General features: G+C 35.0%; 1 protein-coding gene across 7 annotated transcripts in view; it reads left to right on the forward strand.

Moving 5' to 3' along the window:
• Positions 1–25,308, forward strand: part of FSD1L (fibronectin type III and SPRY domain containing 1 like) — a 61,838-nt gene that overhangs the window by 15,750 nt on the left and 20,780 nt on the right. For all 7 annotated transcript variants that reach the window (XM_070596035.1, XM_070596037.1, XM_070596034.1 and 4 more), the window contains 5 exons: positions 6,544–6,645; positions 12,766–12,788; positions 17,201–17,322; positions 21,708–21,917; positions 23,345–23,443. In XM_070596035.1, the coding sequence (XP_070452136.1) occupies positions 6,544–6,645; positions 12,766–12,788; positions 17,201–17,322; positions 21,708–21,917; positions 23,345–23,443 (556 nt within the window). The remainder of the gene's footprint in view (positions 1–6,543; positions 6,646–12,765; positions 12,789–17,200; positions 17,323–21,707; positions 21,918–23,344; positions 23,444–25,308) is intronic.

A 25,308-nucleotide genomic window follows, 5' to 3' on the forward strand; every position in this document is an offset into this window, starting at 1 on the left:
AAAACAAACTGTATATCCATCGAACAACATCTCCTCATTTGCCCCTCCCCCCCACCACCGGGCACCCACCATTGTATTTTCTATTTCAATGATTTCGAATACTCTAGATATCTCAAATAAGCGGAATCATACGATATTTTTCCCTTTTGTGACTGGCTTATGTTACTCTCAGGGTAAATATCTTCAGGGTTTGTCCATCTTGTAGCGTGTGCCAGGATTTTCTTCTTTTTTATGGCCGAATAATATTCTTCTCTATGTATGCACCACATTTTCTTTATCCATTCATCTGTCTATGGACATTTGGGTTGTTTCCACCTCTTGAATATTGTGAATAATGCTGCAATGAACATGGGTGTGCAAATAGCTCTTTGAGATCCTTTTTTCAGTTCTTCTGGATATATACCCAGAAGTGGGATTGCTGGTTAATAGTGTAATTCTATTTTTAGTTTGTTAAGGAACTTGCATACTGTTTTCCAAAGCTGCTGCACCATATTACATTCCCACCAGCAGCACACAAGTGTTTCGACTTCTCCACATCCTCACAAACACTTGTTACTTTCTATTTTTATTATTATTATTTTAATTGAGATATAATTGACATATAACATTATATTAGTTTCAGATATACAACATAATGATTTAATATTTTTATATTTTGAGAAATGGTCACCACAATAAGTCTAGGTGAGATTTATCACCACGCATAGTTACGAATTTTATTTTTCTTATGAGAGCTTTTAAGATCCACTCTCTTCACAACTTTCAGATATACAGTATGGTATTATTAACTGTAGTCACTGTACTGTACATTACATTCCCCAGGACTTATTTATTTTGTAACTGGAAGTTTGTACCTTTTGACCACCTTCATCCATTTTGCCCATACTTTCTGTGTTTTTGATAGTGGCCATCTTAATGGATGTGAGGTGATAGCTCATTGTAGTTTTGATTTGCATTTCTCTAGTGAATAGTGATATTGAGCATTTTTTTTGTATACTGGTTGGTTGTTTATATATCTTCTTTGGAGAAAAACGTCTATTCAGACCTTTAGTCCATTTTTTAATTCGGTTACTTGTTTTTGTTGTTGAATTGTAGGGGTTTTTTATATACTCTGGATATTAACCCCTTGTCACATATATGATTTGCAATTATTTTCTCCCATTCCATAGGTTGTCTTTTCACTCTGTTGTTTCATTTAATGTGGAGAAGTTTTTAAGTTTAATATAGTCTCATTTGTCTATTTTTGCTTTTTTGCCTGGGCTTTTGGTGTCGTATCCAAGAGATCATTGCCCAGTGCAGTGTCATGAAGCTTTTCCCCTATGTTTTCTTCTAGCAGTTTTATAGCTTTAGGGCTTATCTTTAGGTCTTTAATCCATTTAGAGTTAATTTTTATATATAGTGTCAGTTAAGGGTCCAAATTCATTCTTTTGCATGTGGATATCCAGTTTTCCCAGTGCCATTTATTGAAGATTTTGTAGTTTCCCCATTGTGTGGTTTGGCACTGTTGTCAAAGATCATTTGACCATGTATGGGAGGGTTTATTTCTCCCTATTCTCTTCCATTGGTCTTTGTGTCTGTCTTTATGCCAGTGCCACACTGTTTTGATTATGGCTTTGTAATATGTTTTAAAATCAGAAAGTGTGAGTGTGGTCTCCAAATTTGTTGTTCTTTTTCAAGATTGTTTTGGCAATTCGGGATCTCTTGAGATTCCATGTGAATTTTAGAATGTTGTTTTTCCTATTTCTTCAAAAAATGCCGTTGAGATTTTGATAGGGCTTGCATTGGATTGTAGATTGTTTTGGATGGAATGGACATTTTAACAATATTAAGTCTTCCCATCCATGATCGTGGTTTGTCTTTCCATTTAGTCGTGTGTTCTTTAATTTCTTCCAGCAGTGTTTTGCATGTTCAGTTTATAGGTCTTTTACCTCCTTGGTTAAGTTTACTCCAAAGTGTTCCATTCTTCTTGGTGCCATTGTAAATGGGGTTGTTTTCTTAGTTTCCTTCTTGGATTGTTCATTGTTGGTGTATAGAGATGCAACTGATTTTGGGGTGTTGATTTTGGTCACAGATATCTTTGAGAATGTGAAAGATATGAAAGAATACAAATGTTCTCTTTCTCTCTTACACACACGCTGTACACGCAATTTCCAAGGGTCAGATACCTTTTCAAGTCTACACATACTCCCCACGTTGAGATTTGTTGTTTTTATTTAGGAGGTGGGGGTTGTATTACTTAAATCATTTAAAGATAAGTAGTCATGAAGTATCCATAAATTTCAGTAAATAAATTCTTTCATTTAAAAAATAAGATTGAATAAGAAAACTCAGCATCTTCTGAAGATCTAACCCACAACTCATCCTGTATGGATTTCTTTTCTTTTTTGCTGAGGAAGATTCATCCTGAGCTAACAACTGTTGCCACTCTTCCTCTGTTTTGTATATGAGCTGCCACCACAGTATGACCACTGATAGATGCGTGATGTGGTTCTGTGCCTGGGAACAGAACCTGGGCCGCTGAAGCTGAGTGCACCAAACTTTACCACTAGGCCACCAGGGCTGGCTCCAGATTTCTTTTCTGTCTTGGACCCAGCTCCTCCTTCACAGCACCAGTTTGGAATACCTTTTATGCATTCAGTTTCTTAATCTCCAACTTTCCCTTTCTTCCTCCTCATACTTTTTCTCTGCCAGAGCACCTCTAATTATCTTCATCTTCATTGCATTCACCAGCCAACAGTTCTGTCATCATAGTCCATACCACATATTAAATCTGCCACCAAAGTGGCCATGAGTCATATTTTTTCTCCTCCCTGTCCCTCCTTCCATCAAGTGAAAAAAATCTCATGCAAATTGAATGTGCCTTGTCAGTTTTTATCTGCCACCTTGAACCATTCCTGGGGTGAGTGATGTTCCGATGTTGCTGATATTATTTTCCTTTTCACTGACCTGTAAGCTCTAAATACTTGGTTGGTGCCTGTTTTTCGTTGGGACCTATTCTGCCTTACTGTGTATGCAGTTTATTTTTCTGGCATTTTTAGTGGGGAATCTAGAAGCAGCCAGTAGACACATTTTTTAAAACTTGCACTTGGCTAGATAAAGTTAAACTGTTGTTAACATCCTTCTTTAGAGTAGGAACTTTGCCATTTGTGTTTAGAAAAATACTTCCTACTTGTCCCATGTTATTCATGTATCTTATTATATTGCTAGCTTTTAATTAACAGCAGTTGACTAACTGGCTCCTCTTAGGTTCTTTTCTCTATTCTCCCTTTCTCCCTCTCCTCAAAATTCACGTACGTTGGATAGCAAAGCTCTTACAATAATGACTTTAGAAAAGCATTTTTAGAAGTTTAAATCATGATTATCATTGGATTTTTAAAAATTATTTTGTCTTCATTACGTCTTGTTATCCTTGCCCCAGAGATAGTTTATAGTTGTAAAAGGATTTGAAAAACCTTGAAAATGTTCCATGTTTTAATGTTTAAAATTCATATTTGAGAAGCTAGTTTAGAGTGTTTCTTGTTAGCATAATTTATGGGATAAGTCAGTGATAATATTTCATTGTCAGTATCTAGATTTCATACATTCATTGAATTACTGCTGTGTTGGATTTTGGGTATATATTAGTGAGCAAAACAGCTCCTGCGCTCATGGATTTCACGTCCTAATGGAGGATAATTTGCAAGAAATGCTAAAGAAAGGAAAGTCAGATCCTTTTGCCAAAGAGATTAGAATTTATAAGAGTAAGCAAAAATGTGTATAAGGTATAACTGATTTAAGAATAATGTTAGTGTAAACACTATCCAACTGTACATAATGCAGAGGGATCACGAAGGGAATTGAGTTAAGAAACAGTTGCTCAGAAACTAATTTGAAGCACTTTGAGGGAGGAAAGTCTTATTTAATAAGGGGAAGAGAGAGTATTTCAGGTAAGGGGGAGTTCAGTTGTTAAGATAATCCAAGATCAAAAGTCCAGAAGAGCCTTAGAATCATCATGAAACCAAGTCAGTGCTCATTTGGAGGAGAGATCTACTGTCATTCACGTCATGGCATGTGGGTTTTGGTTTTTAGGAGTGTTGTCCTTTTTTAACTCAAGACGTTTGAGATTTGCAGAATTGAATAATCTCTACCCATTGTGGATTTTTGGTTTAAAATATATCTTTAGACTTCTAGAAGAAGTATGATAATTACCTATCAGAACTTGTTTTCTGAGAGCCATATACAGAGCTGGATATATGTGTGTACACGTAAAATCCACAGTGCTCGTCTTAGAGCAGGCTGTATTTATTGCCCTTGTAAGCTATTGAATTTATATTTCTAGTTGTTGATTAAATTCCCCGTAATACCTAAGTGGGTCATATAAGTTTCTTATAACTCTTTTTCTCATAGTCTCAGATGAGCTTTCTCCACTTTGGGTTTTGTGAATCTTAATTACAATGGTAATGGACATCATAATTTTTTTTTAGCTGATCTGATTCATGGAAGTCTTCCATTGAAACTGCATTTGGGCTTTTCAAAAATGGGATGACTTTACTCTGATTTTTTGATGAGGTATTCTATCAAATTTATCTTTAGCTGCTGACTATTGATGAAGAATTCACAATGTTGCAGAAAATGGGAAAAGCAGAGTTCTAAACACTGTTCGGAAGCGGTGACTTCAAGGATGTTAGCACCATCTTCCCTTCCTGTATCATCACTTCAGATCTTCATTTTTTCCCAGTGATTCTGGTTGTTTTATTTTTTTCCTCTTTTTGTCCTCCAATCTGTTATCCTTTGTAATTCTTAATACTTACCTCTCCTTCTCAATGCTGCAAAAATTTTGGCAGTTTTTTTTTATAGAAATGATGATCTAGGGGAGATCAAGTCATATTGAGGGGACAACAGGTTGTAAAATAAGACTGTAAATTGTTGAAACATAAGTTTAGTGAAGATCATTCTTGTGGATGCTCTTGTGTTATGATTTAAAGGAAAAGCTATGGGGATATCAACCTAATGGTAATTCAAACCATAAAGCTTTCTTGGGATAGTTTAAAAATGAGATAGTGAAAAGAATCACAGCTTGGCCACTGATGCCATTTCCTTCTCTAGTTGGAGATAATAGAGCATCTCTGTTCTTCCTTTGGGTTCACAAACTCTGTAGCATGTTGTTTCATTAAGGTGTTTTAGTAATTACTATGAATAACTAAGTTAGTAGTCTTTAAGTTGTATTCTTTTGTACCCTTCTCTCCCTTTTTTTGCTTTTCCTCTTGACTTCAAATAAACAGCATTTTCTTAGAATAAGATATTATTTTATCTCACACTTGGACCTCAGATTGGACTCTTTCACTTTCGTAGTTCCTTGAGCTATATTCTTTATTTTTCTTGGTACTTTTTACTTTCCTACTACATTGATGTAGTCTGCCCTAGTGATCATTTATACCTACCATTTTGTTCTCAGTGATTTTGCTTAAACCTTTCATAAAGCTCTTCTACAAATGGGATGTTTCAGGTAGTGGTTTGTTAGTTCTTTTTTGGACTCATAAGAGATTTACTCATAGGAGGAGCAGTATTTTTATGAAATTGTGGTTAGGTTCTTAGAATAACACATGAAAACCTGTTTTAACTCAAAATATGGTTGAACTGTTCTACTTTTCCTGAGTAAAATAGAACACATCAGAAACCAAAAAAATGAAGTTTATCTTTAGTGCTGATCTTAAGGAAAAACTAAGTAGATTTGAATGTGAAATAGATATTAATAAATATTCTGAATAAGAATCTTGGATACATTTAAGAGCTTAGAAATTGGTCTGTTTCTTTGTTTAAAGGTAACACTGACGATATTTTCAGATGACTGGGCTAAGTTTTAAACCTACAAATGATAGTATGAGAGAGAACTGAATAAGAAAGATGGTGTTAGGTGAAGTTAACACAGTACTATACAGTTACCATCTTTGTTCCTTTTTATTCTTTTTGAAATCTAGGCGCTTAGATTTGTGATTCCTGTGTTATCTAGCTTTGGAAACTATAAATTAGCATTTATTAGTATGAATTACTTAAGTAATGTTATAAGTGGAGTACTAAGATTGTGCTCAACTGAATGTACCTGTAACTTGATTCGTAAACTTTAACTTAAATAGTTAAATATCATTAAGAAATTTAGTCTTCGTGATAGAGGATGTTGTCTGCAGATGGATTATTTTGGTATTTTAATTTAAATTGTTGGTAGTTTCCTTACTGCCCTGATTGAGAAGAATCTTTTAAGTAAATTTGATCCCAGCTATTTTTAATTGCTTTATTTTCTTTTGTGTTTTTAAGTGATTAATATATCTTTATTTGTATGCAATTAAACTATTTTGGACAAATTATGGAAAGATGTTAAGTACAATGTATTAAGATAATAAAAATTTGTTATATTTATGACTAGTGATTACCTTGCTTCAATAACTCTCTAAAAAGTTTTTGTTCAGTTATTCCCATTAAAATTCTAAGTTCATTATAACGATGTGTATTTAAGATTTTGATGGCAATAGGAAATTTTATTTTAATGATTTATTATTTTTTTCATAGAGTCAGCTTAGTCAATGTAATAATGCCCTGGAAAACTCAGAAGAATTATTAGAATTTGCAACACGGTCATTAGATATAAAGGAACCTGAAGAATTTTCAAAGGTATGAAAAAAACTACCCAAAAAGCTAAACTGATCTACTTAAAAAGGAAAGTTTTGTTAAAAAGATGCTGTTTTCCCTTTTAATTTTGGATTTTTTCAGTCATTTCCAGTACTAAAAAAGGCCTGGAATTTCCTGTTAAGTAAAATGCTAGCTACTCATTTCTTCCAAAGCAAACACTTAGAAGTATGTCAGATGAATCAAGTTATTCTCTTTTTTCAGTTACATCCCTTTTGGTCATTTATTTTAAAGGTACTTGTGTGCTTTAGCAGAGTTGTACCTTTATTATAAACATTTCATGGCTAAAGAAAGAAGATTGATATTGCTATTAACATTCTTAAAAATCTAGCTTTATATTCCTTTCTATGAGCTGATTGGGAAAACATCATCACTTGATGCATATGAGTACTGTAACCTACTAGAATTTGTTATTAAATGTCCTGCTGTATAACTTAATAATTGATTATTTTATTAAAATGTGAAAATGTAGGTCCTTACTTAAGGGGTATGTTTGGTATAAAAATATAAACAGTAAAGCAAGAAGACTGGTAATATTTTAATCTAGATCCTGGTGTTTAAGAGACTCTGAATTCTAGATTCCAATTCTTATTTTAAGTAGAGTTGTTTTTAAATGATTACCAATTTAGCAAATCAAATCTACTCTGATGTAAAATAAGGATGTAGAATATATAAAAAATGGTGTGAAAAGATCAGGAAATTAAGCCATATAATTATCAGAATATATACTATGTAGTAATTTTATCAAGATAAGAAATATTTGAGTTTGATACTATTTTCTTGGTCTTTGTGGACAATGTAGTGAGCTGCATTAGTGTTAGAAAGGTGGCTTTATAATCCATTTGTGTCCACCTTATGTTTTCATTTTATGATTTTTCTGTGAACTTGAGGTAGGAAAAAACTTCCTTGAGAAGGTAACATTTGCTGGCTTATATCCCTTCATTTTGTAAATGAACTTTAAAAATTGATTCCTTTCAACAAAATGATTCAAGACAAAAGTTTCTTTGCTATAAACCAGTGAACTCTTGAATTTGGAGGTGGGTTGTAAGGAAGTTTGTCTTTGCACTTGGTAGGACTTACTATATAAAGAATTATGAGGAAAATGTATCATATTTTAAAGTACCTTAAAGGTCTAGATATGTCAGTTCCTCAGAGGGCATTTATGTGATAACCTCAGATATCTGAAACAGCCAAAAAACCTGCAGAAAGCGGATGTCTGAGTCATCAGAATCAGTGTCATAGAGTTCATGGGGAGGAGTTAGTGTCCTCTCTTCATGATGGTTTCTCAGAATCTCTTGACTATTAATATGTATATGGTACTACTAAGTTTTCAGGTTTTTTTCTTTCCATTTCCTAGTTGTCACTAGATTCCCCTTCTGGTGGAGTAGGGTAGCTGTTAATGACAGGCGTAATCATAGCAGCAAGAATTAACAGCTGAGAGCCTGACAGCGAGGAAGAAGACAGGAAAGCTATAAAATGTGGACACGAGTACTCAACAATAACTTGAATCCAGTTGTATTTAAATAGGGAGTGATGCTCGGAAAACATGGTAAAAGTTGTTTCTCCCAAGTTTCTCTTCCGTTGACATTTTCAGGCTTTCTCTTCCTTCCTCTGAGAGGCTTCTGCTCTTGCTCCTGCTTTATTCTTTGCAGCTTTGTTTTCTGCTTTGTTAGAACTTGTTCCCAGCTGATCGCAACTTGGAAAGGTTCTCATAAAATAAGTCACATTGTAGTTTAAGTATATTTTCTTAGTGTGCCACTTTTCTTCTTCTCTTACTATTTTGGTCTTATCTTCCAGCATTTTGCAGTACTGCTTAATAGCTTAAACCCTTTGGACTTGTGGTGAAATTGATTATTTGTCAGTGTTTCCTAGCCAGAAATCTGAGTTTATTGTTCAAGAAAAATGCCTGAGAGTTGCTTGCAATTATTTTCTTAGTATATCCAAGTAGTATCCAGATAATGGTTTGATTCCAGGTCCAAAAAGTAAGTTCACTCTCCCAGCCAGCTGCGTGGACTAGAGGCTTGCCTCAGACACTAATTGCTGATGGAAAAGGGAAAGATGACTTTGAAGATTAATTGTTGGACCAGCAGTATATTGTTAGATATTTGGAAAAAGAAATTCTTTTAAGGTATACTATTTGTGAATGTCCCATATTAAAGTGAGTAAATCAGATATAGTTATGCTATTCACCAGCATTAGGCAATATGAAAGTAAACAAGTACAAACAGCACAAATGGAAAAGGATTTTAGAACATACTTTCACTAATTTTTTTTTTAAACGGAAGTTTGGTTGATAGTAAATATATGCAGAAAGATTCCCAGCAAATGAGATCTGGATCATTAGCTTTATTTCTGGATGGACGAACCGCCAGACTCCACCAAACCTGGGTTCTCTACAATAGCTGATCTTCAGAACACTGCTCAGATCCTTTGCCAAGATTAATATTCCTATTCTCTCCCTGCCCCCCGAATTTAGAAGTTGAATTCTGTGAAAAGAGCTGAGTCTATGGGACAGTTTCCAAGTCAATTACAATTTTGCCATACATAACCACACATAACCCAGTTGTCAGACTAGGAGAGAAGGAATGGTTACCTGGCCATGGGTGCCTACAATGAAATAAAAAGCACAGAGTAAGGTCAAAGGGGAACAGTGTCTTCTGCATTTGATCACAGATGAAAAGGGAGAATGGATTTTGTGTATTTTGCACTTCTGACTCACAATAACTCTCCATTGGAATATTGTTCAGTGAGTATCAGTCTCTGACTGCTGGGAGGAGCAAATAAGGAGAGAGGAGTGGACACTCACTCAGTATTTTCAAGGGAGCTGAAGTGCTGGGAGAAACTCCTGTAGGCTGAAGTCAGGAATGCTGGGAGAGGAGAGGACCTTCAACAAAGCATGAGTATTTCAGTTATGAAGGCAATTTAAAACAAATCTAAATATTTGTTAGGAATAACTCAAACTATAATTTTTCACCTCTATTTTATTTTTGGGTGTAGTCTCCTATTATATAAATGTACTTGTCATTGAGCAGATGGATGTAGTACTGTGTTCAGAGTTTATTTCAACTTATTTACTGTGGCTTTGGAAGACTTTTAAAAGATCATGTTTTTTTGAAAAGTAGTTCTTTTTATAAACAGATAAATGTATGTATGGAAAATATAAAATGTCTAGTATATAAATCAACCGGTATGCAGTGTTTTTTTTTCTTCATTTGAAAGCTGGTATTTTTGCCTAAAGGAAAATAGCATTTTGAAACTCTTTTTCACTCTCTGTGACTGAGTACCCTTCATTTCCTGAGTTATTTCTTAATGTTATTTTTGGGGTGAAGGTAGAAGTCTCAATTTTATATTGTAAAAAGTATTGAGAAAGTATTAAAAACTTGCCTCTTAGTCATTTTCAGATTGTCTCAAGGAGATATTACAAAATTGTCTGAACCAAACCTAATAGGAAAATCTAAAGTATAAAAAGATAAAACAATGTGAACACATAGAGAAAACTTGAAAAGGTTCTCAGTGTTGTGTGGCATTCAGATTTTTACTAGGAACTCTATTGGGCTTTACTGCAAATCAAAAGAAAGATAAGTCCTGTCAGGCAAATGCCAATTTTGACATCTAGTTTTTGGTGGATTCATTGTTTTGACAGTGTTAGTATATTTTTCTCTCAGCAGTTATCGTTCAGAAACAGATATATTCTTATTTTTGTTGCTGTTTATCAGTGCTCTGATTTTAACTAAGTTTTCCCTTGCTGCCTCTTTCTTCGTTCCAGCCTGTGTTTCAGAGAATTAGATTGTCAAAATGTTTATTTTAGATAATTTACGTAAGTCATTATCTACAAATAAGATAGCATAGGATGGATTTTACGGTTCAAAGATGTCTTACTGCCCATCATTCCATAGATGAGATAACTGAGTCCTAAAAGAGTTAAGTGACTCGCTGGTTAATGTGATGGACTGAAACTCGGATCTCTTAGTCTAATGCTCCTTATATTTTGCTGATTAGTTTCAGAATTTCTGCTGATTGGGAAGAAATTTGGAAATCTCAAAATTTGTTTTGTTTGGGTAAATGATTCATGGAGTACAGTAAGCAAGATCTAAAATTTCTTTATTTTATTATTCCCATCTTAACTGTGTTTAGAAAATACTATTCAATTAGCTACTCCATAAATAGAATTATTTTAGAATGCTTTGCTTCTAACATCTTTCTGTAAAAGAGGAAATGAGGCTTAAGAAGAAATATGGAAACAATAAGATCTTTACCTTCAAAGTGCTTGATAAATTCACAGAAGAAAATAGTTCCTTTATTTACTCACTGCAGATTAAAAACGAGAGAGACTGGGAGAGAGATGTGGTTTAACTTCTTTAATTAGTAATTATGAAGAACCATTTGTGATTATTCCTACATTGTACTCGTAGTACAATTTTATTTAAGGGAGTTTGGCCTCCTGACAAATTTCCTATAGCTGACAAAATAAAGGATCAGAACTGTAAGATTTATTTTAAAAAGAATTGATTCAGAGATAGAGGAAGGGAATGAGAGAGAAAGTGAAAGGAGCCGTCTCTGATATAAATGTTGGCAAACAGGATTTCAGTAGAAGATTGAAATAGAAATAGTGATTGAAATTGAAATAGAAAATAGTGATGTTGAGCAAAGTAATATGACGAAACTTCTTGAAGGCTTTCCGATGATACGCAGTATCATAACCTAAAAATCTAAGCATTTGCTGAGTCCTCCTCATGACTCAGTAAGTGGAATTAACGTAGATGCAATGTATTTGACTTTCTTAACATTTGTTATCCCTATTAACAAAGGAGTGTCATGACTCAAGGTACATATTATAGATGCCACAGAATTGTGTTGTTTGCTGTAGAATGTGGAGCTTGGAAAGGATCTTTAGAAACATTAAGGACCAAAATCTCTTATTACAGAAATAGGATGATTTAGTATATAAGGTCACAGAATTGATTATGGTAGTGCTGGAACTGTTTAATATCCTGATCTCTTAAATCACAATTCTCTTCTTTTGTGTAGAAAGATCCTCAGACAAAATTATTTTAGGATGAGTATAAAAATAACCAATACCAAGTAAGAACAATATTAGAACTCAAGAAGAGAGGTAACAGAAGCATTGCTATATACACCTAACTAATGTTCAGTTAAATTTAATAATTATTGTATCAATATGTGCCACACTTTCTGCTAGACACTGGGGATAGGATGTTGAGCAAACAGTCATGGTCCACATTGCAGGTATCATTAATTATGCAGGTCAGTGTGGGAAAAAAGCTTTTTTTGGATATATTGTAAATGTTAAGGAGCCAGCAGTTTTTGTGTGTATTTTTTAGTGACTGTACAGCACCAAGTAATAGCTGTGCCCGCCTCTCTGAACTTGTGCTAGCTTTCTCCAAAAAAAAAAAAAGATATTTTATGTAAAGTAGGTTTAAGTTGGCAGCGTCAGTGGAGTCATCTGAGGGAAAGACCCCATTACTAGAAGTTTTTCTCTGGTTTCTCCTCCTCTGAATTTTTGCCATTACAACTTCATTCTTTTGGGGTAAAGGGTTGTAGAAGCGCAGCCTAGTGTTCTATGTTAGCAGGCAAGCTCTCAAAATCCAGAGTCCTTGCCCAGTGAAGGCCGATAGAGAAAACTTGAGACAGTCACTGTGAAGTGGTAGAAGAGCACTCTGCAGAAAAATTGGAGAGCAGATTTAAAATGTCTGAGAAAACCATCAGGATGCGTAAAAATGTGTGCCCCATGCAGGTGATTGATTGCTCTAGCTGAAGAGTGTCAGACTGAATGAAAGTGGAGGTGTGTTTTGATAATCTTAAGGTAAGAAAAAACATTTATAGTCATCTGGAGTTAGTTTGGAGTGTTAAATTTTCCTCCTTTTAAGGTAATATTCATGGGGTCTGGATTTTCTACTATAGTTCTGACATCACATTATGCAAGCTGATGCCAACTGTACAGATTTCCTGTAATTTATGTTTTGGTGAATATGAACTAATCTGTTCCGGGGTTTATGTCCTAACTTTTCTTGCATGTCACTGCCATTGAAACTTGCATGAAAAGCACTAACTGCCTTCTTTCTCTTCTCCCTGATTTGCTCCAAGGCTGCCAGACAGATCAAGGATAGGTATGGTATAAAACCTACATTTTTCTTTTAGTATTGATATTGAAGTCAGAAATGAAATTCAAAAACAGTTTATTATTAGAATCTCATTGGTTAAAATAAAAATACTTAGTGGCCAGTACAAAAAAAAAAATAAAAGAAAATGTCTTCTGCATATTTTCTGGACTAAACAATATATCAGCAAGATTTTTTAAAAACATAGTTGTGGACAATTACGTACTTCCAAAAGAATTTCATTTCTGGTATAATATAGTTAGTTTTAGTACAGTTCTTAATTAGCTATGCTAATGGATGGGGAACCATTTAGAAAAACAAAGAATATATATTCCTGGAATGCATTTTTGGTTGTTCTTAAATTATATTAGCATGTCTTATTTTCTGAGACCTCACAGCACTTTAAATAGTCCTCAAGAGCTGAAGCTCGCCGACTTCACTGCTCTTCTGTTTAACACCTTTGTGTTCTCATTCCATCCTGTTCCTGGTGCCATCTCTTTCTATTTCTAATGCCACTATCATCTAGTCTATGGGAAGAGAAAATTAAAGAAAATGATGAAAGACTTTGGCTTAAAAGATCTTTCTCATTGGTGGAGCCAGGATTTAAGATAGGGAAATTCATGCTGTAATGAATACACCAAAGGGCTAAAAGAGCAGCTGGCAGTTTTTGATGGGGCGACCACAGAAAGGATGGTTTTGATCTGCCTGGCTAGTCACTGAGCATCAATTATAATATTATTACTTAAGGTTTCTTCATTTGAGGATTATGAGTTTCTCTGACAGGCACAGCTCTTCAAAGCACCACTCTGATTCCTAGATTAAATTATTCTTCATTAGATAATTCACAGAATTACTCCTTATGGATTATGTGAAAACCAGTGTCTCTTTTGTTAATCTTGGCTGAAGACTTCAGTTCTGTGTTCCTCTCATAGGCTTTTATTTGACTAAAGGCAAGATTCATGTGGCCATTACAGCTTCCTAGCACAAACATTAATTTTTGTATTTTTTGTGTATTTTATGTCGGGGAGTGGTTAAAGACATGGATAATTCTTATAAAATCCTGGAGGTAGGAAGGAGGGCATGAGGGCTTGAAGGGGAAAAGTATAGGCTGTATGAGGAATGGATGCTGGGTAGGTCAGTTTTTTGGGTAAGGCAGAGTTGAGTTGTGTCTGCTGGAATTCGCTATGAGTAATCCATCTTCCACCCTGGCTAGATTATTCTATTTAGCCACCAGTCCCCTGAGTCCTGCTCTGGTCCCTGATGGTCTCAATTAGAAGTCACTTCCTAATGAGACTTTGGGCTGTCCAAAGCCTTTGCGAGAGACCTTGCAAAGTCTTCTCTCGTTCCTCTCCTAGGGATCTGTCTGATTCTGTGCTTTCCAGAATCCTGTCCTCACCCCTGACCTTCTTCTCTTTGTCCAGATTTTTTTTATCAGAACTTGACATTATGATCAGTTTTATGACTGAATGTATTCTTCCATGAAGCTTGACTTCTTTGCCTCTTCTTCTAAGCCAGCCTCTTGGGTTGATTTCATCAGTATCCAGGTGATCAGAAGTCAGGGTTCCTTTTTTCTCAGGGCAAACTCCGTTTTTGTTTTTGTTTGTTTTTCAAAGCATGTAATTTTTTTTGGCTTCTCACAAAATTTTTACCCCCTGCCTAAGGAACATATCTGGGTCTTGGCTTGATTTTTAGCTTCATAACGTCCAGGTTTTTCTGATGTAGTTTTTAGTTGCTCTCCCAGGAAGCAAGCTTCTAGAATTTCATCATCTCCATCTATAATACGAAAATAATTTAAACACACAGTCATAATAAAATAATTATTTTCTCTAAGGGAAGAAAGGATTATTCCCTTATTTGAGGGCAGAAATGGTATTTTAAGGAAGAGTATATAATGTAGCTGAGCAGGAAATCACATATGTAAAAATGAAAGTACCTGTGAGAACTCAGTATTTATTGCTTGCTGTGGTAGAAGTTAGAGAGGAGGAACAGAGGGAGTGAAAGGAAAAACTAAAGACAGAAATGAGAAGATAATACATAGCAGATCTCTAGAACTATACCTCCCTGGGTGCTGAGTAATGTTGGAAGATGGTTAGTTGAGGTATGTTGTGGGAATTATTGGTTCTTGAAAGAAAGGCGTCATGAAAGGGAGAGTCAAGTTAATTAGGTAGGTAGTTTGAGGAAATTGAAAGTGTTCATCCATATGTTTTGCAGTTATTTTCTTTTTGCAAAAGTAAAACTAGGAGGTAGAAGGGATCCTTGTATTCAACTTGTACTGTTAGAAATAAGCCAAGAAAGTCAAGGTAAATGAAAACATTCCTAACCACATGGATACTGTAATGTAGAGAATTATCTATGGATTTTAGATGTTAGTTTGGGTTTTTAGGCACAATTGTCTAAATATATTCAGTTTAGGGGCCGGCCTGGTGGTGCAGCGGTTAAGTGCGCCCATTCCACGTCGGCGGTCCGGGGTTCGCTGGTTCGGATCCCAGGTGCGGACATGGCACTGCTTGGCATGCCATGCTGTGGTAGGCGTCCCACATATAAAGTAGGGGAAGGTGGGCACAGATGTTAGCTCAGGACCAGCCTTCCTCAGGAAAAAGAGGAGGATTGGCAGCAGTTAGCTCAGGGCTAATCTTCCTCAAAAAAAAAAAAAATATATATATATATATTCATTAAAAATAAAAAGTTCAGTCTTTTGAAAGATTATAGCATTGTTGTACATCTTACTTGATTTATGGACTTTGCAATTTTCATTGACTAGACAATAAAGGTCATTATTCTTGCTTTTTAAAAAAGCTTTGGTAGACCTTTCTAATGCATTTTTGGAAGACATTCTTTTTCTTTGAGGCCATAGTGATTATATGAAGTTGTACAAAGTTTCAGATTTCAGTTCCCTAAAATACTTTCAGATACTTTTTCTCACCAGTTCTCAACAAACATTTAAATAGGTTTAGAAGCAGCCAGATAGGTTCAAACCCATTCATTGATTTGGTGGGCATGTACTAAAAACCTGCCTGAATATAGCTCTTTTGGAAGTCTTCAAATCAGAAGATAATTGGGGCTGTAAGGAACAAAGCATGTAAGCCTGGCAACTAAGAAGTTCCTAACTTCTTATTGATACAATCTGAAATTTTAGTGTTGAGACCTGACAGGTTAGAGTAGTGTGTGTCAGATACTCGGGGGTATGCTCGCTTCGATAAGTGTGAGTTCCCGTCCTCGTAAATTATGCTTCAGTGGAGCACTTTCTGCTTGATAAATAGTTGGGCTGTTGTTGACTCATTGTTACTACCATTAAAGTGATTATTTTCCTAGTTTTAAAATGAAATAAAATAACTGAATACAGCACCAGTTTGGCATTTTTCATCCCCGGGTAACTGCATACAGCACCAAATTCGCTATCTGTCATCCCATTGATCTCTAGGGGAGGTTTGGCAGGTCTGACTCACGAGGCCTGGTATTCCCCTTGTTCCTCCACTCTATTCACTTCCTCTCCCAACTGGTGTGTTAGAAGCACAACACTCAGGAATAGTACTTTTGTATCATTCTTTGACCAAAGATAATAAGGGGACTTACTTTGTGATACTTGTGGAAATTTACTGTAATATGAAAAATTGAAATTTGAGATAAAATGGTGAATAGAATATGAAAATTTCTTTTAATCTCTAGTTTTATTTGACAGAACAGGTTCCCCGTACTTTGGGTAAAATGAGGCCTGGTATGACTTCTTTCTTTGTTTTTTTATGCCACATTCATCTATTGCATGTTTATTGAATTCTTATTATTCCCATGGATATGGTTTCACAGGGCTGTTTCTCCTCATATCCTTCGATGTAGCTGATGTTGACACATCAGAGTGACACCTGCTAGCATGGTGTTCAGGATCATGATTTCACGTCTCTCCTTTCTCATCCGTGGCCTGTCTTTAGCAGCTACCAAGCTATAGAATACGTGGTCAGTGTACCTCTCCTCTTACTTGAGGCTACATGGAGTAGCTGTGACTACTTGGGAGACGTTGGGATCAGGGTGTGTGTCCAGTTCATTGTTTGGCATGTGAAAAGGAGTGAGGCTGGCATCAGGAAGTCAGTGAGACTGAGTGTACAGAGATTCACATGACTCCTGGGTCTGTTAAAGATGATTTATACTGGATGCTTGTCTCTTCTGATATTTGTATTTGTATGCAACTTTATGGAACTGGCTGGAGGAAAGTTTCTTAAAATTATCTTAAATGTCTTTAAAAATATTGCACATTTTTTATTTAATTAATTTTCAAAAGACTCTTAAGAGCAAATTTCTATTTAGTTTTGTTACCTTTGTTATAGTTTCTGAAATCACTAGAGTGAAATAATGTCTATCTTTTCATGTTAAATATGATGATACCTGCCATTATTTTATTTTTATAAGTATGTTTGTGTTTGCCGTAGAGTAACAATGGCTTCAGCCTTTCGCCTTTCTTTGAAACCAAAGGTCAGTGACAACATGACTCATTTAATGGTGGATTTTTCTCAGGAAAGACAGATGCTGCAAACTTTGAAGTTTTTGCCAGGTAAGTGCATATATTACATGTAAGGTTCTGTATAAGAACATTTTTTTTCTGCAAGATTTTTCTGTAATGAACATTGGAATGTAAATATTAAAGAAGTACAGTGTAATTTTTTTCTTCATTCAGCTAAGAATAATTAAATTTGCTAGTCTTTATTTTTAGAGAATTATTTTACTGGTAATAAAAATTCCATTTTAAGAATCCCATCAAGAGATATCTTTTATTGCTGGTTTGGCAGAGAGAAGCAGCATACCATGATGGAAAACACTGGGTTTTGGGACCAGACTTCTTAGATTTGAATTCTGGCTGCCACTTATTTGCCATGTAACCCTGAACAAGTCGTTTAAACTTTGCCTCATTGTCTTCATCTTTAAAATGTGATGTTATCTTTCTAGCATTTTTATAGGGATTAAATGAACTGAAACCTCTGAAGCACCTGAAAGAGTACCTGTCACATAGTTAACACTCAATGAGTGTTAGCTGCCCTCATTACCATTATTGTTGTGGTGGTTGTTGGCTCAGTTGGAATTTTATTTCCAGTAATAATATGTTAACGTTGGTTTATTAGAGTATTAACATAAGGATATTCCAGCAGCCAAAACCATTTAAAATTGAATCCCAAATTATTGTCCACATGTGAAAGAGCCAATTAAGGACCTTTTGAGTAGTATTCTCCTTTTGGCTAGCATGAAGTAATGTTGTTAGTTGATAGCTAAAACAATTTGGACATGGTGATTTGGGGCATGAGGAAATCTCTTGAAAGTGACATATTTTACTTAGAGGTGCTTTTTTAGAACTGGCTTTATTTTTTGGAAGTGAGCTGTTTTTGAATAGAGAGTGTTCATCAGATGAACCCATTGTTTTCTTTGAATATTTGGTCAAGGTCTTTAAAATATGATTGGAGATACAAGGTTAGTAATCATGACATTATAATGGAACTAGTAAGAGTAGTGTAAGTGAAGTGTTAACTTGTGTGGTACAGATCAGAAGTTCTAGAGGAGTTTATAAAAGGAAAAGATGAGAGAAGGAACCATAGTTGTGGAGGAAGAAAGTATACTTGTCAGTGGATCTCTCTCTGTAAATTGGTCTTTCAGAATTACTAACCATTATATTTTTATTAATACTACTTCTGAATTCAGGAGAATCAGGAGTGGTGGATGATGAATATACACGAGTGATTTTTTATAAATAAATTACTGAAAAAGCAATCTTCTCACTATTGCTTTCCTTCCTTCGGGTTTTTAATGATGGCGTAGCAGATCAAGGCCATGCCTACTGTACAGTCAGTAGATTGCATGCACAGTTAGGATTTCTACTTCCGGCAAACTGTTGAGACAGTCTGAAGGAATGAGGTACAATGAAAAACAAGAAATCCTTTTGTGGAGGGTTTCATCCCAAAGAAAAAGTATAGTAGTTTGTTAAAATTTATGAAAGATGAATTCATATCACTAACTTTTTGTATTCTGCTGTAACATAACATTTCCTATAAGATGCAATCAGATTAACTAAAAAAAAAATGAATACGTTCATTCCTCAATAATTCATTCCATAAACACCACAAAACTCAACTCTATACCGCATTATGTATAGTAACATGAGATGTGAGCTTATCAGAGTCTGAAAAATGGAAATGATGATGATGGATGATAATAATTACAAGTCATTTTCTTCTACTCTAAGCCATTTTTTATACACTGAAACTGAGAGTTTATATCCTTCTCCTTTCTGAGCTTCCACAGTTGAGAAGAGAAACATGTTTGTGGCAGTGTTGATGCCACTTGTCCTTTTACGTTCATGTGCAGAGAAAACCTTAGTAAAATTCTCGGACCAATTTCCACACTATTGCTAGTGAACTGTTGCTTTATGGAAATTGCTGTGAATTGCTTTCCATTATCATTTCCAGAGAGAGTTTTGCATTGCCTAAGTAATGATTTTATAAGTTTACAAGTTTACCGCCTTTCATCTTCCCCTTAAGTTTTATTCCTCATTTGATGAACTCTTCTCTTACTTCTGTACAGAATCTTGGGTGAACTTCCCACATGCTAAATCCAAGTCAACCTTAATTTGACCTATCACTCTTCAATTATCTAAATTTTCTTTTTCCCTCCCGAGTATCACCGTTTTCTTGGATTCTTTTTCATGTTTACCTCAGTTACCCCGTTAGCAGTTTGCTTTCTTTGGGGGCCATTATTCACAAGAAAGAAGAATCTATTTGCAGTACATTGAGATGTAGGTAGTTAGCCAGACCCATTAACAAATTAAGTGACTCTCTCTTTATACCAGCCTCTTGAGACTTTCAGTGCAGGTTTTTGACTTGGTAAAATTATACAATTACTAGATGCCAAAGGCCTTTACCTTTCCTCACATGTAGGCAATGCAGAGCATATTAAATTCATTAATGCCTGTGGTCTGTTCTCTTGGCAATGAATAGTACCTGTATTGCTTATGTTCCACTCATAGAGACGGACATGTCATGTATTATAGGGACGAAAACCCTACAAGATAGATGAAGGAAATTAACCATAATGACAAATGATATATACTTCTTTGGTTCTGTCTAACTAATAAGATATATCAGATTGTAAGTATTTATTGTAAAATAACGCACATACAAGAGTTGAACTTTGGAGTCTATAGTTAATAGAGATCAACTGTCCTACCTCTCTCCCTGCCTCCTTTTCTTACTAGTTAGGCTTGAAGATTTAAACCTGGTATCAAATTCCTTTCATCTTAGTCTTGATTATTGTATCTAACACATTTGGTTTACTTTATTATTTGTTAGGTTTCACATTGCTTTGCACTTTAGCTTTTGTATGTAATTCCTTTGTTATTATTGTTGTAGTTTTTTTTTTCAATTAATACTTTGCTTTTTAGAACAGGTTTAGGTTTATGGAAAATTGCTCAGATAATACAGAGAGTCACCACATACCCCTGCCTCCCCGACATACAGTTTGCCTATAATTAATATCTTGTGTTAGTGTGATACATTTGTTGTAGTTGATGAGCTAATAATGATACATTATTACTAACTAAAGTCCATAGTTTACATGAGGGTGCACTCTTTGTGTTATCCAGTTCTATGGGTTTTGACAAATGTATAATGTCATGTATCTACTGTTATGTCATACAGAATAGTTTTACTGCCCTGAAATTCCCTGTACTCTGCCTGTTCATCCCTTGTATTCTTCAGCCTTGATATAATTGCTTCTTAGTTCTAGGAATTCTTTTGTTGATTCTTCGGGATTTTCTACATAGATAGTGTGTCATCAGTGAACAAAGACGGTTCTGTTTCTTCCTTCCTAATCTGTATACATTTTATTTCCTTTTCTTGTCTTGTTTCATTTAGCTAGAACTTCCAGAGTGGTGAGAGGGGACATTCTTGTCTTAGGGGAAGCCTATCTAGTTTCTCAACATTAAGTACGATGATAACTGTAGGTTTTTCGTAGATATTCTTTATCAAGTAACGCTCCCTTCTATTCCTAGTTTGCTGAGAGTTTTTGTCATGAATTGGTGTTGGATTTTGTCAGATATTTTTTTCTCCATCTATTCATATGATCATCTGATTTTTCTTCCACCGATATGATGTTACATTAATTGATTTAGAATGTGGCACCAAGCTTGCATACTTGGAGTAAATATTTTAAAACTTTTTTTTAGCAACAAAATGTCTAGATACAATACCTGTACAGTTTCATATTTCAGACACATCTGTCTTTGGAGGACCACGTTCTCCAGTTAACCTTTTGTTATGTTAATGGAACATCGGTTAATGTTGAGGAGCTATGGAAAATCTTGTTTATGGAGATGAAATTGATTAATGTTTATACATGTTAATTGTGGCTCGTTTACCCCAGTTTATTTTAATGAATCATAGAACTGTTTGGAGAAACATTTAAAAACCCTTAAGTATTTTTTGGGGTTTGGGACATTTTTATTTAGTGCTGAGAAATTACAATTCTTTTATAAACAAGACTTAAAAAAATAGATTGGAGATATCTTGAATTATTTTAATCACTAGATTCAAACTGTTAATGTGTTTTGTCAATAGTGATTTATGTTCTACAGATGTTTGAAATAGCAGATTAAAAGTATGTGTTGAGAAGTAACAGGTTATTCTTGATCCTTTATCCTTAGCATGTTTCCTTTGCTTTTTGCTAGCTAGGATTGTAACAACCTTGAAATATGAGTCTATGAAAAAACTTTGAAATGTGAATTTTTAAACGGAGCTTTGAAAAATAGTTTGTTGCCTTTATAGGGTATCCCTTCTCTTAGCCTGACTCAACTGAACAGTTCAAAAGCAACATGAAAAAGCATGCTTTGAATGACAAACATAAATATTGGATTGGTGCTATAGTAAATGAGAAATGAGCCTTTTCTTTTCCCTTCAGTCCCCAAAGCTCCAGAGATAGATCCAGTCGAGTGTCTGGTGGCTGACAACTCTGTCACGGTAGCTTGGAGAATGCCAGAAGAAGATAACAAGATTGACCATTTTGTACTGGAATATAGGAAAACTAATTTTGATGGACTTCCACGCGTAAAGGATGAGCGATGCTGGGAGGTCATTGATAATATTAAGGGTACTGAGTACACGCTATCAGGTAAAATGACTGCATCCATCCATCTCATTCTCAGAAAGTAAATGTAATTGTGAAAAATATTTGAATTACTTTAAAAGATAAAGTTATTAAGTTTCTTTGCCAAGCTGACTTTTTATATGTTTATTATAGAGGTGAATTTCTCTTAAAATATCAAGAAAACCTTCATTTTGATTACTTCTGGATATTTGCCACCTGCCTGGCAAAACCATGTATGTAAAGCACATGTGAAGGGATGTTCTGGAAACAATATTTCAGAGTTACATTTAATTTTCTTTAAAGATTTTATCTTTCCTTTTTCTCCCCAAAGCACCCTGATACATAGGTACATAGTTGTGTATTTCTAGTTGTGGGTCCTTCCATTTTTGGCATGTGGCATGCCACCTCAGCATGGCTCGATGAGTGGTGCCATGTCAGTGCCCAGGATTCGAACTGACAAAACCCTGGGCTGCTGAAGCAGAGCACATGAACTTAACCACTCAGCCACGGGGCTGGCCCCTAACATTTAATTTTTACCTTGGTTTTCTAACAATAAAAAGTTGTCATCTTTTTAGATGCACACACTACATTTAGGTGATACTGTAAATAGTGTTGCCTTTGCCCTGTTGTGATACTTTCATGGAAATACCTAAAGTAGAGCTGTGACTTGGTGTTAGAAATTTGTGTGTTGGCCTTTTGAAAGTCTTTAAAAAGATACCTCCATATATAGGGGACTTGGGATATTTGAAATAGCTGAATATTGCCTGAGTTGTTCAATGCTTGTTATGCATGAGCAGTAACATTACCATTATTGAGCACTTAACAGTTTGTCAGGAGCTAGGCTGAAGTGTGTTACACAGTACATCTCATTTAATCAGTAAAATATATATCATTTACTCTGTACAATTATGAGGTTGGTTTTATCATGTCTATTTTATAGATACAGAACTGTGGCCTCATCAAGTTGTTGAAGGTTCCATAGTAATTTTTGCACTGAGATTTTAATCTAGACCTGACTAATTTCAAAGTTTTGCTGTTAATCATTATGCTTCACTTTCTCTTTAAATTCATATTTCACATAAAAGACAATGTTTCATTAATATAAAAATTCTTTACCTGTCTGCTCTCCAAAAATTGAATATGTTATTTTAAATTGTAGCGTCTGTCCTCGAATGAAACATTACTTTTAATGATGCTTGAGAGTACCTTTTTATCACTAGGTTTTAAAAAACCCATTGATAAACTGTATAGTTTATTTCTTTTGAAGAAAATGATAGATAAATCATTATACCTTTTATTTCGGGCATTATCACCCTTCTAACATAGATTTGTACTCTTCCTGAGTAAAGAGATAGTTCCAAGGAGGGAAAAATGTCTGTTTGAAGGTTCATACTCACACTTTTGGAGATTTCTTTACTTTTCATATCTGAAAACCATTTTCATTTTTTCAGGCTTAAAGTTTGATTCGAAATATATGAATTTCAGAGTGCGAGCTTGTAACAAGGCTGTGGCTGGAGAGTATTCTGATCCTGTGACTCTTGAGACCAAAGGTAAAATCAATAGCTGTTTAAACAGCATAAAACGAAAGTTAACATCTGAAGTTATTCAAGACTTTGTGACAGAAAGCATTTCATGTGTGGTTGCATTCCTTACACACACACACACAACACGAAATTCCCAGCAGTAGGAATTTTAAATAGTTGGGGAAATTAGGACTACAGTACTGGTTTTCATTAGTCTTTTCTTTATCATGATAATCAGATGGGTAAAATAGATTGAGGTGATGGTGTTATATTCTCTGGTGGGTGCTTAGTTTACAAATTTCAGTCTGGTTTAAATACATAAGTGTCACTGAGGTTTGCCCAGAGTTTTCCCAGGGAATGGATTGTGACTCCATGATGGGGAAATACCTTTTCAGTTTAGTTGAAGTCCTCTCTGTTTTCTTAAATCTTATTGTAGAAATTAACATTTGTATAGCTTATTAATGTTTGCAAAGCACTATGACAGTTCTTCATTTGATTATTAAAGCTATCTTGAGAGATCAGTAGAATAGATATTATTGATTTTGCAGTGGAAAGTGAAATTCAAATATGTGAAATGACTTGCTTGCAATCCCCAGGATTAGCTTGGAAAGGTGTGAATAAGCATATATTTCCCAGTTCTGTGCCAGCTCTTATTGTGGGCCTGGAGCCTGGGTATTTCTAGTTCTTGAGAGCAATTTGGAATTAGTTAAAACTCCCTAGAATAAGATATTTTAACACAGAGTATTTTTCAGATATTTATCAATTTGAAGGCCATGATGTTAGAGATCTTTCCAGTTGTGAAATGGTAATTGACTGGGTTTACTTCCAGAGTCAGATTCTACCCATTGTTTTAGGTACTTGGACCTCGCAGTGTCCCACTGACCTCTAGTTCATGTAGTATTTGAATAGGTTTGCATGCCAGAAGCTTGATATGATTTGGAGGATGACATAAAAATATCGTATCAGAATAAAACAAAATATGAGGCCCATAAGTTATTGACAAGACAAAATCAGAAAATATGTTTGTATCACAAAGGTAAAAAAAAACAAAACAAAACTAAGTTGAAGTAATTTGTTTGGATTAGCAAATGTTTTTATTTGAGAACTCAGTCAGGCAGGAAATGCAATTACTTTGAATTACTTGTTATCAAACTGAGACATTACTGTGGTTTCCTTAGAGATTTTTACCATTTCAAAGTATAATCATATTTACAGACAGACAATCTTTTCTACATAACTTGAACTGTTTTTAGCCCTTGTCAGGTAAAACTGTATCATTATTATTATTCTCCTTCAGGAGTATCATATCTTTTTATTTCTTTTGTTCCTTCTAATTTACCCTTTATAATTAGTGACCAAACTTGGACCTAAATGTGGTGAATTGTACATTTCTGTGCAGATTCCATAGATTCAGAAAAATGAACAGCTGGCTTGTAGTTTCCCTGGAGCTGGGCTGGCTGCTCCTGTTAGCAGTGTCTGGATCTTCCTAGTCCAGTTCTTGGTCTTAGTATTTATAGTAAAAGACTAAGTCGATTTTAGTCCTTTCGAGCATTTCTCACTGTGGAACAAATCCCCTGGGGTGAAGATAGACTGAAACTCGACTCTGAGGCCCGCTGAGCAGTGATTCTGACGCTCAGGGAGACACAGAGTAAAATTTGTCTCTTAAGTGGCTGTGGGTAACAGATTTTCTAAGGTTATTCCATCCCATTGGAGTGGCTACTAATGACAGCAAGAGCTCCAGAGGAAAAGTCCAGATTTTAAAAAATTGACACACTGAACAATTTATTACTGATTTTTTTGGCTTGCTGCAGCCATTTTTGACCAACCAATAGAAATAAGTATATGAACAAAGAACTGGATGGAAAGGGAGAGAGATGGAGATTAAATAATTG

This window comes from Equus przewalskii, chromosome 26, assembly GCF_037783145.1.
Source record: "Equus przewalskii isolate Varuska chromosome 26, EquPr2, whole genome shotgun sequence".
Taxonomy (NCBI): domain Eukaryota; kingdom Metazoa; phylum Chordata; class Mammalia; order Perissodactyla; family Equidae; genus Equus; species Equus przewalskii.